The following is an 18,972-nucleotide window of genomic DNA, read 5'->3' on the forward strand; positions in this document are numbered from 1 at the left end:
AATGGTTTCCGGATAAATTAAAGGATCTAAAGGGACAGGAAATGGACTTTAATTTCGCAACTCGTCATTATTATTCCGATCTTAAAAAAGAATGTTGGATGAACAATAGAACTTTGCAAATTTTTTCTAAGGTGATGAATTATAAGCTTAGAGATAAAACTAAAACTCTAGGATATTCAGAACCAACATTGTATTCAAATTTACAATTCACTATTCTTACCTTGGATTATAAATTTATTTTACGAATTCAAAAAATTCATAGTGTTAAAGCTGTAATTCCAAAAACGGGAAACATTTCAAACGAAATTGTCTTTTCAGCAGAACTTTTGTATATGATAATGATAACTATTTGCATGATTGTCATCATTCTAGTTACAGCTTTCTTCTTGAATTTCAATAAAACCACATGGTCGCCTTTAAACATGAGTCAAGTTATAATTGGAATGCCCGCAAATCAAGAACCAAAGAAATGGATAGAAAGAATTGTATTCGGTTCTTTATTGATTACATGTATTGTTTACACAGGTTATTTCTATTCGGTAATTTTAGACATTAGTCTACAGCCGGTATCGGAAATTTCGACTTTGGAAGAATTAGCTGATTCGCATTTAGGATTGCACATGGATGTGGATACATATTTGCAAATAGAAAAATAAACTTTCCCTCCATACTTTAAAATGATATACAATAAATCTAAAACTTTCGACGATACACATAACTTCCCGGGGATACGCTGTTTAGAATACTTGGATCGTTATAAAAATACAAGCTGCATTCTTCCTGATGCTGAAAATCAAGTTAAGGAATATTTCTTTTTAAAAGGAAAAGCGTTGAATGTTAAAATATTGCCCGAAAGTGTTGCCTATCATTATTTCATGTGGTCAAATTTTGATAATCCGCCATTTACTGATTTTTACAGTAAAATAATTCAACGAGCCACAGAGTTTGGATTGTTTGATAAAGTCTATTCTACAAGTGACGCACTGCCTAGAAAAATTTCGCCTCCAGAAGAGATTAAAAAGGAAAAAATGTTTTTTCTAATTTCTTATGTGTTGGGTATTGGATACGGTTCTTCAATAGTCTGCTTTCTATTCGAATTGTTAATAAGAAATTTTAGTAACAGAATGCATAACTTGTATGCAAGTTTCAGATTAGGAAATTAAACAGGTACATTTTTTGTGATATCAGTATTATGACTTTCAGTACCTGTCTAATCAGCGACAATGTTGCCTGCAAGCTTTGTCATTAAACTTGATGTAACTTTTATCTGTGAAGTCTTTCTAACACGTCTCCAATAATAGTTCTATAAGAAAACTAAATTTTAAATAATTTCTTTTATCTCTTAAACATTTTTTAAAATTAGTATGAGAAAGTACAATCTTTTTTCAATAATTATATGCATTTTATAATATTTTTCGACTTCAGTTTTACATACGATAAAAATGTTCAAACTTTGTCTTCAGTTTTATGTTAAGATTAATTCACGACGAATAATGGTATTTTTATGTTTTAAAAATATCCTGAATAAGATTTTTATGTGCAATTAAATAAAACAGAGTTTGATGTTTGTTTTTATTATTTATAAAAAGGAGGGAAAATATTACTTTGATAAACATTCAAATATTGGCTCGAGTTAAATGTAAAAATTCAATTTCATCTCCGGAGCCTTGTTAAGTTTTATTAAATGATTAAGTATGCAAGAAAAATTTAATGAAATACTTCGACGATAATATAAAATTGCGGTATTATATTTGATTATTTTACAAAAAAAAATTGTGCCCTAACTTAAATAAATATTGAATGAAAAATTATTTTTCATTTCTGAAGCCCTTATAGATTTAAATTTTAATCGAATTGTAAATATTTGGCATTAAGATATGCAAAACAGGGACCGTTCACGAAAGTTTAGTTTTATTTCAGTTTTTTAATTGACATAAAACTAAATTAACAAACTGAGATTAGTTTTGTGTCGATTCGAAACTTAACTAAAAAAACTAAATTTAAAAATAAAAAAATTGAATTTATTTTAGTGCAGATCGAAAACAAGTATCTGAGAAACTCAATTATTTAGTTTTAATTAAAAAATCACAGCTAAAAATACAATATTTAGAGAAATAACAGAATTATAACTTTAACGTTAACACAAAGAACCTCTTCAATTCGATCGATGAGGGGATAGATAGTAAATACATACAAATTTTATTTGTTTAATTTTTATTCCACTAACGTAAATAAATATTATTAAACTCGATACATTAAATATTTATTTAAGAGTTTATCAAACACAACATGCTTGACAAATGTTTAAATGTGTATAATGTTTCTTAAAATAATGAAACTATAAAAAATCAACTGGAAATAATAATTTTTGTTCTAAATTCGACAGTCATTCCTTAACAGTGCTGGCAAGAAGTTGTTAATATGAAGTTTATTAGGATATATTTTATTATTTTTATTTTGTGGAAGCAACTTCTTGCAGAACGTTCAACAATTAGTCTGGAAAAACCTGCAAGAACAGATTACTTCAATGGATTTGTGAACTATCTGAAAAACGAATCTAAACTCTATCGGGTTGTGTTTATTCTTGAAGATGAATCCAAAAATCCAGATCCAATGCTGAATTCGCTAATAAAAGAAGTCAATCAACATTTTCCATCTGTCAGCAGTAAATATAATGACATTTGGAGTTGGGGTAAAAGGTACAGTTTAAAAAAATTTACCACAAAAATCACAAGATTAATTATTAAAATTACAGTTTTTCTAAGTAAATAATGCTTTTTACTTTTATCTGTTGTAGAATATTTAAGGAAAACTTTGAAGGTCAAATGAATTATAGAAGTTCGACTTTATTTGTCTATGAAGCAAACAATCATTACACAATGACTTCAATTAAACGGCACCTTGAAGATATAAATATGGACACCGAATCCGCACTACCGAGATGTTTAATTATGAATTCTTTTAATTCAACTCATGAGTATCTTAACATTACCTTGCAGACCTTATGGAAATTTCATTATTTAGATATAACAATTATGACGTACAGTCCGAACAACGATGTGGAACCTTTTTTGAGTCACATAAATCCATTTACAAAAACTTTCACTGCTTTGGAGATAACACCCAAAATTCAATGGTTTCCGGATAAATTAAAGGATCTAAAGGGACAAAGATGGGGCGACTTTTATTTTAAAGCTACTAATGAAAATGGAGATATTAATCAAGAACGGTGGATGAACGAAAGAACTTTGCAAATTTTCTCCAAGGCGATGAATTCTAACCTTAGAAGAAAAACTCCAAAATTTTTAGAACCACAATTGCATTTACATTTGCAATCCACCTATTTACATTACGATTCTACTGATATTTTACGAATTCAAAAAATGGATAGTTTTAAAGCTGTAATTCCAAGAACGGAAAAGATGTCAAACGAAATTGTTTTCTCACCAGAACTTTTAAATATGATAATGATAACTATTTGCATGATTGTCATCATTCTACTTGCAGCTTTCTTCTTGAATTTTAATAAAACCACATGGTCGCCTTTAAACATGAGTCAAATTATAATTGGAATGCCCGCAAATCAAGAACCAAAGAAATGGTTAGAAAGAATTGTATTCGGTTCTTTATTGATTACATGTATTGTTTACACAGGTTATTTCTATTCGGTAATTTTGGACCTTAGTCTACAGCCGGTACCGGAAATTTCGACTTTGGAAGAATTAGTTGATTCGTCTTTAGGAGTGCAAATGGATGGGTCTACTTATATCCAAATAGTGGCATATATTCCTGCTCCATTGTTGAAGAAGCTGTCAGTTAAATCTAAAATTTTCGACTATGAGGGGGATTTTCTGGGGATACGCTGTTTAGAATACTTGGATCGTTATAAAAATATCAGCTGCATTCTTCCTGATGCTGAAAATCAAGTTAATGAGTATTTCTTATTAAAAGGAAAAGAGTTGAATGTTAAAATATTGCCAGAAAGTATTGCCTATCATTATTTCATCTGGTCAAATTTTCATAATCCGCCTTTTAGTGATTTTTACAGTAAAATAATTCAACGAGCCACAGAGTTTGGATTGTTTGATAAAGTCTATTCTATAAATAACGTGCTGCCTGGAAAAATTTCGCCTCCAGAAGAGATTAAAGAGGAAAAACTGTTTTTTCTAATCTCTTATGTGTTGGGTATTGGATACTGTTTTTCAATAGTCAGCTTTCTACTTGAATTGTTTACAAGAAATTTTAGTGACAGAGTGTATAACTTATATGCGAGATTCAAACAAGGAAATTAAACAGTTCTATAGGAAAGCAAAATATTAATGGATTTCTTTTAAGTCTTAAAATTTTTTTAAAATTCGTGTCAGAAAATACAATGTTTTTTCAATCATTATATGCATTTTTTAAAAAATTTCGACTTTAGTTTTATATATTATATAAAGGTTCAAACTTTGTCTTCAGTTTTGTGTTAAAATTCATTCACGACGATTAATGATATTTATATATATTTTAAAAACTTCCTAAATGAAATTGTAATGCGTATTAAAATAAAGCGTAGAGTCTGATGTTTACTTTTATTATTTATAAAAAGGAGGAAAATATGGCTTTGATAAACAATCAAATATTGGCTCGAGTTAAATGTGAAAAATCAATTTCAGCTCCGAACCCTTGTTAAATTTTATTAAATCATTGAGTATGCAAGAAAAATTTAATAAAATACTTCGATGATAATGTAAAATTGCAGTTTAATATTTGTATATTTAAAAAAAAAAATTGTGCTCGAATTTGATTAAATATTGAATAAAAATTTATGTTTCATCTCTAAAGTATTTTCCTTGAATATACGAGTTTTTTTTTGTTCTAAATATTTACATTGTATTGAAAACAAAGGTTCATTTTATTCATTCATTTCATATTTTTTATTGTAAAGTGATATGATAAAATTTCAAAAAATACAAAATTTCAATTTTTTGTGAAAAATAAAAATCTCGATTAATTTTATAAATATTGATAAAATATATACTTTATATACATGAATCCAATCGATTTTTCTATTTCTTGCATTTAAATTTAGGTCGAAATACAAAAAAATTTTATTTTAGATAAAACTTTAGAAAACCTTATAATTAAGGTTAAAACCTAAACAAGAAGGCAAATTTAGATCGCAATGGAAATAATATTTGAAACTTTATTGCTTAAGGAAAGAAAATTATAAACTTAGGTCAAAATGTAATTAAACTATACATACTACATAGGCCAAAATTTATAATAATTTATTTAATTTATTGACATTGATTTTTTTTCACTACAACTGTCAAGTCGAAACATTTCAATAATATTAAATTTATTTAATTTTTTTTAATAATAATAAGAAATTAAAGTTAAAACGTAAAAAATTGTAGGTTTAGGTCAGAATGTAAAAACAGGTCAGAATTTAAATATAATGATAAAATTAAGGTCAAAAAAAAGATGAAAAATTCAGGTCAAAATTTACATGAAAATTGCAAATATTCATCAGCATTTAAATATTAATAAAAAATGTAGGTCAATAAGTAAAGAAAATTAGAAACTTAGGTCAAAACATAATTAAACACTATATATAGGTTAAAATTGAAATAATAATAACAAATATAAGTCAAAAAGTAAGAAAATTGTGGGTTCAGGTCAAAATGTAATTAATTGTTAAAAATTTCGGACAAAATATAATTAAAAAATAATAATTTAGGTCAAAACGTTAATGAAAATAAAAAAATTTTGTTCGAAACGTAAGAAAATTATAAATTTTGGTATAATAACAAATAATACTAATAAAAATAATAAAACTATAGAAAAATAATAACAAAAATAAATAAAACACGGATTCAGAAGGAAAAAAAAAATTCTCGAAAATATGTTTAGATATTTGAAAAGTGTCTTGTTAAAAAAAAGAATGAGAGACATTTAGCACGAGTTTCCCGTCCACAATTATTTTCGTCAATTTTCATCCGCACCCTCAACGCGGTATAGTACTAAGAGGGGAACGAGTCTGGCTTTTATTTTTATTTTTCGACGGTTAATTTTCATGATACTTCTTAATTATAATGAGACACACTTTAGGGTGGCAGAAAAGAGTATGGGATTTATGTAAATCAGTAGCTAATGTCTTGTGACATTATAGGTATATAGTATACTTTGCGGGGGATAATTTTCTGACAATGAAATACAACTCAACGAGAAATTGAAAATTCAACAAATAATATGAAATTACAATTTATTATTATAAATATTCATAAATTAATTATTATTTAAATTCTGACATAACTTTTCTTAATTATTATTTATATTCTGATCTAAATTTGTCGGTTTTATTTACGTTTCTAACATAAATTGTCAATTTTCATTAACATTTTGACCTAAATTTAAATTTTTCTTTCGTTTTGACCTAAATTTTCAATTTCTATTTACGTTTTGACCTAATTTTTTAGTTTAAAGTTAGATTATGATATAAATTTTTTAATATTCAATTACGATTTGACCTAAATTGTGAATTTTTATTCAAAATTGGACCTTAATAAAAAATTTTCTTCTGATTTGACTTAAATTTTTAATTTATATTTACGCTTTGACAAAAAATCTTTAATTATTACTTAGATTCAGACCTAGTTTTTAATTATTATTTACCCATTGACCCAAATATATATTTTTGTATGTTTTGACCTAAATTTTTATTTATTATTTATGTTCTAACTTAAATTCTGAAATTTTTATTTACGTTTCAACCTAAATTTATAATTTTCTTTCGATTTGAATTCAATTTTTCTATTTTATTTCTATTCTGACCTAAATTTTTAATATTCCTTTGCGTATTGACCTAAATTTGTCAGTTTTATTTACGATGTTGATCTAAATTGTCAATTTTCATTCACATTTTGACCTAAATTAATTTTTTTCTTTCATTTTGACCTAAACTTTTATTTCCTATTTACTTTTTGACCTAAATTGTCAATTTTCATTCAAATTTGGACCTAAATTAAAAATTTTCTTTCGATTGGACTAAAATTTTTAATTTAAATTTACGCTTTAACCTAAATTTTTAATTATTTATTTACCTTTTGACCCAAATTTATATTTTTATATGATTTGACCTAAATTTGGATTTATTATTTACATTCTGACTTAAATTTTGAAATTTTTATTTACTTTTCAACCTAAATTTATAATTTTTTTCGGTTTTGCCCTAAGTTGAAAGATTTTATATTCTTAAAAAAATTTGTTGCTGTTTCAGTTGAATGTTTCTTTTACGTGTAATTTAATTAATTCTTAAATAATTAAATAATTTTATTAATAAAGAAAACTTTTTAAATTATTTTTTTTAAAAATACTAAATTAATAATTAATACGAATAAATATAATCTAAAAAAAGCAATTTTAAATATAATAATTAAAAACTACTTTTGCGCCTGTGGTAAAAAAAATTTCCAAAGAATAAAATATAAGAAAATTATTCGGTTATTTGAAGACACAATTTATGCATCATGTTTTATCCGTTTTAGGAAGTAGCGGGTGGGGGCGAAGGGGGGGGGGGGTTTCTATGTGTGGGAGAAAGGGAAGCTAACGATCTCAAGGGGAAATTCATCATTTGCATAATGATCCTTGAATTCGTTGGGAAATTAATTGTCGATTCTATCGAAGAGCTTTTTCGACAGGGGAACTCGTTAAATTAAGTTAAGTGAATATTTTTAAAAGAACAGACAATCGCAAATAAAAATTAGCAAAATAAAACACGATAATACGAATTGCTACATATAAATATAAATTTCAAAAAATATTGTCACAATTATTGTAAATTTAATATTTTATTTTGAAAAAAAGAAATTCATTAATTAAAAGTTAATTCAATTGTTAATTAACTAAACTTTTGATTAATTAAAAATTTAATTATCGAAAGTATCAATTAATTCGATTTTTAATTAACTAAGGCATTAATTGTTTTAATTTTTAATTAACTAAAAATTTTAATAAACATAATAATAATAATAAATAATTAAAATTCAGAATTACTCACCGGGATCAGTGACGTAGGCGGTTCCCTCTTTTCGAATCGAAATTGTACAGTCGACGTTGTAAAATTCCGATAATTTCGCCCATTCCTCAGCCGAGACAATGCCATATCTGCAAAAAAGAAATAAATAAAAAAAATTTGTAATAATAATAAAAATAATAATAAAATAATCAATATTTTTAATAATAATAACAAAAATAATAAAAAACTTTTTACTAACAATAGAAAAAATAAGAAAAATATTAGTAAAATAATAAGAATGATAAGCGAATTATTTCATTGTTTTCTCTTTCAAAAATTAATTTTTTTTATTTTCTTTTTTTTCAAAATTTAATTTAACAGTATAAACTGAAAATTTTCGAAATGTCAGCGAAATTTCCAGGAGAACAAACTATTTATGGGAATATCAAAAGGATGAGCTTTTCGAGGAATTTGCGATTTCCTTCGCTTCTACCTCCCCCCCCCCTCCAACCCCCACCCTCTTGCCGCCGCCGCATCAGAAAGCGGGATAAGCTTTTTGTCACGGTTCCCTTAATTATACCGCAAATTAGAAATTTCTTGTGACTCGTTGCCTTCCCCTAGTTTCACCCCTCATTTACCCCCCTCCTCCCCTCTCCACCCACCAACAACCCTTTCCCTTATCTCCCCCCCACTATCTCACCTATATGCGACTCTCAACCACTCACGTGCACGTATGTTTTTTGCAATAATGTATGTACCCCCTCCCATTTCTCTCTTTACTAATCTTACCCCCTCTCCTTAAAAATATTCCCACTCTAAATTATTCTTATAAAAAAAGAATTTTTTTTAACAAAAATAATTTTTTGAAATTTATATCATTATAAAAGAATAAAAATTAAAATAATATCAATTAATAATAATAATAATAATAATAATAATTATTATTATTATTATTATTATTATAAAGAAAAATAATTAGAAATTTAAATAGAAAATAAAAAGTAGGAGGAGAGATTTAAAATCGTTAATATTTTTTAAAAAATTTAAAATTCTGTTAGGTTTCAATATATAGTAATTAACAACATTATAATAATAATATTAAGTTAATAATTTAAAAAATAAAAAAAGTAAATATTATAAAAATAGTAGTAAGTACCCAATACTAATAAATAATATGTCTAAAAATTGTAATAATAATAAAGAATATTTAGAATAAGAGAAATAACAAAAAATAGTAAATTTGTAAACAGAACAAAAAAATAAAAATGTCCCAAAAAAAATTTTGTCTGTTTGAAAAAAAACAAAATAAATTTACCTTATTGAATATAAAAATCTCTTTTTAACGATAATTAGTCACGAGACATTAATTTCGATTTAACACAATATGCTGCACGGCCTAATTTGAATTTTCCTGTTCCAAATTCACTTTGTCCAACCCCCCCCACCCCTGCCCACCTCTTCTGTCATCACCCTCAGTCTTCTCCCCACCTCCCCGCTTCTCTACCAACAAGCCTATAACCGCATCAATAAGAGCAAAAAGTTGACGGATATCAACCGTGTTGTATATTTCAATCTGTATTTGCCTAACGAACGAATAATAGTTGCACGTCGATAATGACAAAACAAGTTCGATAGACGTCATTTCTAAATTATTAGTTATTATATTTTTTCGTTAGGATGTTAATTTTCAATGTTATTTTATTTTGAATTCAATTTTATTTTCAATTTAATTTGATTTTTAATTCAATTTGATATTTAATTTAATTTCCAATTCAATTTTATATTTAATTAATTTCCAATTCAATTTGATTTAATTTTGAATTTAATATGAATTTGAATTTAATTTAATTAATTTCATTTCTTTTTTAGGTTAAGCTTTTTAGTGCAAAATAATAAAAATAATATAATAATTAATAATACAATATTAATAACATTTTTTAGAATTTAGATTAAATTAAAAATAAATTTAGAAGAAAATGAATTATGCACTGAATTTTTTAGGTTAGGTTCTTTAGAAAACAAGAAATAAATTCTACAAAGTGCAGAAACGATCGTAATTATTATTTACTATTATATTTAAATCTTCTTTTCAAATGGTAAATGTAAATTAATGTTTGTTTAATTTGTCTTTTCAGATTTTCAAAGAACAACTTTTTTATTCTTCGCCATTAATACTATTTATATAGTTACTATTATTTACATTATTTTACCAAATCATGAAGGCTGGTGTTAGCTTTTGTTTTATTTGTCTTTTGAGGTTTTCTAACAAAACTTTTTTTACAATCTTCTCTTTATTGTTGTTTCGACTACGATAAATTTCCACTGCAAACAGAAACTGAGGTTAGGATTATTACTGTCAAAGGAGAAGCATAACTACCAACCGTATGAAACAAAAAAAATGAATTATGCCGCTAAATTCAAATACTTTTTCAAAAACAAATTCTGTAACACAAATAATATTTTTATTGTTATACTAGTATTTTTTATTTCTATTATTTTTATGATAAAAAAAATTAACTACTCAAAAAAGTAGTTAATTATTTTTCAAGTAAATAAAAAAATGAAAAATTTCCCTCCGATCTTTGGGGTAAATTAACCAAATTAGTGAAAACAAAATAAATCTAATTTCTCAATAAGGAAAATTTGATTAAATGCTGTTAACGACTGATCGAAGAAGAATTCAAGAGGAAAAAAAAGTGAAACAGAGATCGAATAGAAAAAAAATGATTTTTTAACGGTGTCCCGTTAGAGAAGAGGGTGACTTAAGCTGAGCCGTCGCTATCTTAGGCAGATAGTGGACAATAGCTTAGCATAATGGTCAGAGGGTTAGATGGCAACTTAGATGGCCCCGGGGTGTGTCGGTGACATTTTCGCGTATCCATCACGTGGCCAAGAGGGTGTCTTCTCGACTCCAATGGATGGAGGAGGGTGACTGGGAGGATACAGAGCCAAGAGATCAGTGAGACGTGCCCCGGAGGTCACGCACTTTCACTTTATAATTCACTCTCGGCCAGAAATCTTGTCCGGACAGGGAAATTTATAACAAAAACAAAGAAAAAAACCAGGAAAAAGAGAAAACAAAATGGAAGAAAGGGAGGGAGGGAGGGAGAAGAAAATTTACCACAAGAAAAAAGTATAAATGGAAACAAAATAAAATTCAGAACTGCAAAACTTAAAACTGCAAGATTCAAAAAAAAGTCGAATTAAAATTAAAAATTGCAAAATTTAGAACGACAAGATTCAAAATAAAATCCTGAACTGCAAAATTCAAAACTACAAGATTCAGAATTGCAAAAATCATTAAAAAATCCAGAAAATCAATTAACACTCGAAAGGAAAAAATTATTTTGTTAAACTATCGACTTCGAAATGTGGAGAAATAAAGTAGTGTTCACTCAGAAGAAAGTGGTGAAAAGGAAAAGTGTTTCTTTGAAAACCTCAAAAGACAAAAATAAAACAGTTTCTTTGAAAACCTCACAAGACAAAACAAAATAGTTTCTTTAAAAACCTCAAAAGACAAAATAAATTTTTTTTAAAACTTCAAAAGACCAATCAAAATAGTTTCTTTGAAAACCTCAAAAGACAAAATAAAACAGTTTCTTTGAAAACCTCAAAAAACAAAATAAAACAGTTTCTTTGAAAACCTCAAAAGACAAAATAAAGAAGTTTCTTTGAAAACTTCAAAAGACAAAATAAAGAAGTTTCTTTGAAAACCTCAAAAGACAAAATAAAACACTTTCTTTGAAAACCTCAAAAGACAAAAATAAAATGGAGCTCCAACCTTTTCCTTATCAAGGAAAAATAGGTCAAAAGTAGGAAATAAAAAGAAAGTAAAAAAGAAAATAAACAAATAAATTACCCATCATTCGTTGCTGGTGGAGGCGTGTACAAAAATCCTTGATGCTTCTCGCAGACCAAGACCGAATTCTTGATTCCCACTGGAGGTGATTTTTTGCACGTTTCAGCGAATCTGTAACAAAAAAAATTATTTTCTTATATTTATTTTTTGATATTTCATTTTTTTATGCACTGAACCATTCGCTGGCGAATAATAGCATAGAAAAGAATTTTTTTTATATTATTTTGAACAAGAATTTTTTTCCTATTAAATAAATTTAAAAGAAAAATAAATTAATAAATTAAAAAATAAAAGGGTAAAGGAATTGAGAAATGTGTTTGTTATGTTCTGTAAACTGGGAAAAATTTTTTTAAACTAATCCTTCAAAGCATTATCTTCAATAAATATCAGAGAATAATAAATCAAAGTGCCATTACCATGAACATCATTTTTTATTCCTGGCGAAACGTATTTCTAAAATCGAAATTATCTTGAGCATAAATATGTGATGCAAAGTAGAATTTTATTTTAACGTTTACGTAAAATTCCTGTATAAAATTTTTTTACTATTTAATTTTTTCTAAGTACTTTTCTTTATTGACAATTTTTCTACTTTATTTCTTTTAAAATTTACTTTTTTATTTTATTCTCAACTTAATTTTTCCAACTACGTTTCTTTCTTTACTATTTTTTCCTACTTTATTTATTTTCATTTTTGCTTTTCCATTCATTTTTCTATTTACTTTTCGTAATTACTTTTATATTTACTTTTCTCTCTTACTAACATTTTAAAAATATATATTATTCATTTTTTTATTTACTATTTTTTTATTTGCTTCTTCAAAAATTCAACTTTTAAAAAAAATTCTAAACAATTTAATCCAAAATTTGTTACCACTTTAAATTAACTTTAAAGTGCAAAGTTACCTACTTTTCTAAAACAAACAAAAAAATCCATTCGTGATAAAGTTTCAGAACAGTAAATAAAACCCCCAAAAAAATTTACCCACCAATAAAAAAGTTTCTGTAAATAAATATTTTTCCTTGTCCTAAAAACGATAGCATTCGAAAATTTTTGATTTTGACAGTTTGAGACTATAATCAACTTCTTTTTTTTATAAAGTTGTCAAGCGCTTAATCGTTTCGAATAATGTAAGCTCTTGCGTGACATCGTCGACTGTGAGAAGGAAAAAGAGGATGAGAATGAGAAGCTGGAGGAGGATGAAGCGCAGACGAAGACTTCCTGCGGGACTTTTGGGAAAGCTTGAGGGGGATTGGGGCTGTGCATCATTTTTCACATAGCGCTGGGGGCGGACGCGTCTTTTTTTCGATTTTTTTTTCTCTTGCTTTCTTCTTTTGCCCCATCCCCCCAAACCAACAAGCATTCAGATAATGTCCTTAAAGAAGGATATCCCTTGCGACCCTGAATCAGGTAAAGTGGCCATGCGACTCGATATCCAAAATATCAGCTTCAAAATTATCGATTTCGGAAAAATCAATGAACACTCGAGAGCAAAACTTTTTTTTCAAACTATCGACTTCGAAATGTGGGGGAAAAAATTAGTGTTTACTGTGAAGAAAGTGGTGAGAAGGAAAAGTTATTCTTTGAAAACCTCAAAAGACAAAATAAAAAAGTTTCTTTGAAAACCTCAAAAGACAGAATAAAAAAGTTTCTTTGAAAACCTCAAAAGACAGAATAAAAAAGTTTCTTTGAAAACCTCAAAAGACAAAAAAATTGTATTCTAAGTTTGCTACTAGTTTTTATTTTTATTTAATTTAGGTGTTTTATTTTAATTTAACTTTTGAATCTGATTTCATTTTTAGTTTTTTATTTCAATTTAATTTCAAGACTTATAGTTATTTTACTTTCGAGTTTAGTTTTCAATTGTCATCTTATTATAAGTTTTCTATTTTAATTTTACTTAAAGTTCTTTGTTTTAATTTTGATTTTAGATTTTAAACCTAATTTTAATTTCTATTTTTCATTAAAATTTTACTTTAAGTTTTAATTTCTAAACCTAGCTAAATTTTTATATATTGATTTTAATTTTATTAAAATTTTTCTATTGTACTTCTAATTTTACTTTTAAATTCTGATTTTATTAAAAAACTAAATTTTCCACAACTTTTTAAATATCTCCTCTAAAAGAGAAAATTAAAAAAAACGAAAAATACACAGTTGGCAATAAAAAAGAAGAAATTAAAAATTGGAGACGAGTTTCTCATAATCATAGTCGAGTAAATATTCTCGTGTACGTTAAAACTGTTTATCCCCCTACCTTCATATTTCTTTTTTACAATCCCTTTTTGGTTTTAAAACTAGAGAGACGGAAATATACGTATTAATTATGCGCCTTGTTTAAATATAGAAACAAAGAGAAAATTTGTCCCACCTCCTCCTCCTTTTCTCCTTCCACCAGCTTATTATGAACGAAATGTGAGAGATTTTTTTACCATTGGTTTTCCCTTGGACACATATATATAGTTATATTTTCATTCCGAAAAAAAACAAGAAGGAAAAAAATCATGTCCCAAGCCTTTGTTTAACTTTTATCGTGAAATTTTTCCCAACCCTGTAAACGGTTATTAGTCCCTGGAGATGATCGCGCGAATGGTGAATGTTTAAAAACTTGTCCCGCATCACAATTTTCAATGGCAAACAGAAAGTTTTTGAATATTGTGCATTTCATAAAAAAACCGAGAGAAAGCATTTAAAACTTTTCATATTTTCTCGCAAGATCAATAATTCGTATTTTTTCGTGTTTCTATTTTAACTTTTTCCCTATTTTTTTCCTTCTGTTCCTTTTTCTGAATTTTTAATAATTCCCTAAATTTTATTTTTACACCTTTTTTAAAAAATTAGATTCAAAATTTATTTTATAAACCCTTAAATTTGAATTTCAAAATTTCATCATCAACCGTCTGGTTTATTTTCAAATTATAAAGAATCGATTTACTTTATTTAAGAAAACAAAAATGAAAATTGAAAACCATAAATAAAAATGAAATAGAAATTAAAAACGAAATCGTTTTTGTTTTTTTAAGGATTTCAAAGAAGCACTTTTCCTTCTAACCTAGTTTTATTTTGTCTTTTGAGGTTTTCAAAGAAACTTTTTATTCTGTCTTTTGAGGTTTTCAAAGAAACTTTTTTATTTTGTCTTTTGAGGTTTTCAAAGAATAACATTTTCTTCCAAGCACTTTATTATAAATTTAACAATATATGAAAGTGTAAAAAATAAATTTAAATATTTTTAAAACGAGAGTACGAAATAACTCCTTTTTCATATTTAAAATTAAGGAAGTAAAGAGCATCTCTCATTAGCTCCCAACTTCAGGACGAAAAGCGGTACCCGATTATTCGCGGTTATCGAACAATAACCCGGACCGGTACACTTGTAAGTTTGGTCCAGCTCAGCCTCCCGACCAATTAACATCCGCTCCGGAAAGTTTTAGAGAAGATCGAATATTAACTTTTATCTCTCTCGCTCTCTCCCTTTCCCCTCTCTCCCTTTTTCTCAATTTCCAACTTCCATGGGCAAACTATTTAAAAGCAAAAGCCAATTTGTGATGAGAGGACCTCGATACTAAAGAGCAGAGTCATTCTCAGTCATTGTGGTTTCTGGAGTCTTATTACACTGCCCGTGAGCTGGGACACAATAATATCCTGTTCTATGCACGAACGAATCTGGTGACAGTCGCCCACTAACGCAATAACTAAACCAAGCGCGACGGGTCGCGAGCCTCAACAACCCTTAACGGACAAAAAAATGTGTATATCAATTTTCTCTTGCGGACCTTCGGGGTCAATGGAACGTAGAGGAATTCTATCGCTTGTTAAAAATTTTCAGATTTCCATATAATAATAATTTCTCAAAACAAAATACCACTTTGAAAATTCATTGACGTATGTTGGCTACTAGTTTCCACTCTTCGCCTAGTTAATTTTTTTTATAAAAAAAAATATCTGGAAAGAGGAGCACCATCATCTTTGTGGATATATTAAGGGAAGCACCAGAAGGAAAAGGGTTTATATATATAGTTGGTCATAGCAGAAGCACCGGAGCGTTGCCACAGTCATTACGTCGAGCCTACGTGTTCATGGTGTAGGGAGAGTCGTTAAAAAACGAATTCGAAAACCTTAAGAGAAAACGGAGTGAGAGAGAGAAAGAGATGAACTAAAAGAAGAAGTAGAAGAGGAGACGGTGCGCGCCATTAAGGGAACGATGAATACGCAAGAAGGATGAAATGATTTTTAAACCACAGGGAGCGACAGAGATGTGGATGAAAGAAGAAAAAAAAAGAATGAAGATTCTCCTCGCAGCTACCGCCGGGACATCCAGGAAACAAGAGCAAAAGAAAACTAAGAACGACGATGATGATGAGGAGGAGTAACTTAGTGAACCCTGAGAGAGAAAGAAAGCTGATCCGATTCCAGGAATTGCTCGACTTTTGCGGCATCTCATTTGGCTCCCGGAATCCTCCCGACAAGATAGATGAGTCCATCAGATGAAGGATTTAATTTTACAAAATTGTTCCTCCTCCTGATGGTCATTTAAAAACTCACTCTTTTATTCTTTCTATCTTTCTTTCTATTTTTTCCTACATGCTTTCTTTCCTCTTTTTCTTTTTTTCCTGCTTTCTATCTTCTCTTTTTTCTGCTTTTAATCTTCTATTCCTTCTTCTTCTTCTTCTGCTTTCGATCCTCTTTTCATTATTTCCCTACTTTCTATCCTCTTTTTCTTTCTTTCCTAATTTTTATCATTTTTTCCTTCTAACCTTTTGCCTTTCTCATTTTTTAATTCTATTTTTCGTTTCTTCCTGGCAAATGCGAGTACTCCTAATTTCAAGCAGTTCTGCAGAGGCAATATTTCGCAAAATAGAAAATGAATTACTATACAGCACAATATTCAAGAGATGATGTTTAAATAAAACTACAGTACCGTCCGAAATTGTCAGTCCACCCATTTTCAAAGGAATGACAAAAATTTTTTAACATAAAATTCATGAAAAGTAAAATTTTTTTTGGTTTATATTTTGAAAGACGATAAAATTTTGAAAAGAATAAGACCTTACAGAAGTCATTTGGCCAAAATTTGTAGAAGATATTCTTAAAAATCGTCATTTTCAATGTTTTACAAAAATTTGAATAACTTCTAAAATAATGAACGCTTCTTAATAATCTTAGGCTTATTTTAAAGACCATTTTCTAGAGAATAAGAATTACTTATAGGCATTAACCTGTAATTTTTAACTTGGAATAAGCATGACGTCAAAGTTGAACAAAAAAATTCAAAAAATTTGAAATAATATTATTAAAAGAAAAATAATTTTTGAAATTCAAACATATATTTTTATTAAATTTTCTTGAAAAATCTACACCATATCATGTTTTATATATGTTCTAGAATAGTTTTTAGTACAAAAAATTTATTTCAAATTTTTCCAATTTTTTTGTCTAATTTTGACGTCATGCTTATTCCAAGTTAAAAATGACAGGTTAATGCCTATAAGTAATTCTTATTCCGTAGAAAAAGACCTTTAAAATAATCCTAAGATTATTAAAAAGCGTTCATTATTTTAGAAGTTATTTAAATTTTTGTAAAACATTGAAAATGACGATTTTTAGGAATATCTCCTACAAATTTTGGCCAAATGACTTCTGTAAGGTCTTATTCTTTTCAAAATCTTATCGTCTTTCAAAATATAAACCAAAAAAAATTTTTGTTTTCATGAATTTTATGTTAAAAAATTTTTGTCATTCCTTTAAAAATGGGTGGACTGACAATTGCGGACGGTACTGTAGTTAGTAGGAAAACAGATTCTTTGAAAACCTCAATAGCCAAAATAAAATAGTTACTTTGAAAAGCTCAAAAGACAAAAAAAATAGTTTCTTTGAGAACCTCAAAAGACAAAATAAAATAGTTGCTTTGAAAACCTCAAAAGACAAAAAAAGTAGTTTCTTTAAAAACTTCAAAAGACAAAATAATATTTTCTTTGAAAACCTCAAAAGACAAAATATAACTGGTTAATAGGAAAACAGTTTCTTTGAAAACCTCAAAAGACAAAATAAAATAGTTTCTTTGAAAACCTCAAAAGACAAAAAAAGTAGTTTCTTTAAAAACTTCAAAAGACAAAATAATATTTTCTTTGAAAACCTTAAAAGACAAAATAAAACTGGTTAGTAGAAAAACAGTTTTTTTTTAAAACCTCAAAAGACAAAAAAAATAGTTACTTTAAAAACCTCAAAAGACAAAATAAAACAGCTTAATAGAAAAACAGTTACTTTGAAAACTTCAAAAGACAAAATATAACTGGTTAATAGGAAAACAGTTTCTTTGAAAACCTCAAAAGACAAAATAAAATAATTTCTTTGAAAACCTCAAAAGACAAAAAAAGTAGTTTCTTTAAAAACTTCAAAAGACAAAATAATATTTTCTTTGAAAACCTTAAAAGACAAAATAAAACTGGTTAGTAGAAAAACAGTTTTTTTGAAAACCTCAAAAGACAAAATAAAATAGTTACTTTGAAAACCTCAAAAGACAAAACGAAACTGGTTAATAGGAAAACAGTTTATTTCAAAAACCTTAAAAGGCAAAATAAAATAGTTTCTTTGAAAACCTCAAAAGACAAAAAAATAGTTTCTTTGAAAACCTCAAAAGACAAAATAAAACTGGTTAATCCGACTAAGCAGATGTTTGACAAATTCTTGCAAATAGGATGGACGTTTTTCATCCAGCATTAAATTCAACAGACAATAAACAATATTTAGTGGATGATCCTAATACAAAATTTCCCATTATCTTTTAGAAACGAATTATAAATCTGCTTTTCCCACTTAATCCCTTTTATCTGAATCAAAATAGATTAGCTACTTCCATAGGTTAAATTCCTTCAGAGCCGTTCGTCCAAAAATCCCCATCAATAAGATAACGTATGTCGTACTGACTTCTCAAAACGGATTTCCGATTAGATTGATAACCATCTCCAATAAACATCAGGTATTATTCGGCAGAAGAAATAAAAATACTTTTCCACTACAGTCGATAAAGGAAAACGAGGGAGAAAGGAAGAGAGTAGAATGTTTTGGGAAATTTTTCATGAATGACAAACCCGCTGACAACAATTGTTGAGAATT

General features: G+C 27.5%; 1 protein-coding gene across 1 annotated transcript in view; it reads right to left on the reverse strand.

Moving 5' to 3' along the window:
- The window catches only part of LOC122512664 (ubiquitin carboxyl-terminal hydrolase 48-like), a 166,042-nt gene that overhangs the window by 105,685 nt on the left and 41,385 nt on the right, over nucleotides 1–18,972 (reverse strand). Inside the window, exons 12-13 of the mRNA XM_043628633.1 lie at nucleotides 11,859–11,969; nucleotides 8,042–8,148 (exon numbers count right to left, since the gene is read on the reverse strand). Of these exons, the coding sequence (XP_043484568.1) occupies nucleotides 8,042–8,148; nucleotides 11,859–11,969 (218 nt within the window). The remainder of the gene's footprint in view (nucleotides 1–8,041; nucleotides 8,149–11,858; nucleotides 11,970–18,972) is intronic.

This window comes from Leptopilina heterotoma, unplaced genomic scaffold, assembly GCF_015476425.1.
Source record: "Leptopilina heterotoma isolate Lh14 unplaced genomic scaffold, ASM1547642v1 Lhet_123, whole genome shotgun sequence".
NCBI classification, from domain to species: Eukaryota; Metazoa; Arthropoda; class Insecta; order Hymenoptera; family Figitidae; genus Leptopilina; species Leptopilina heterotoma.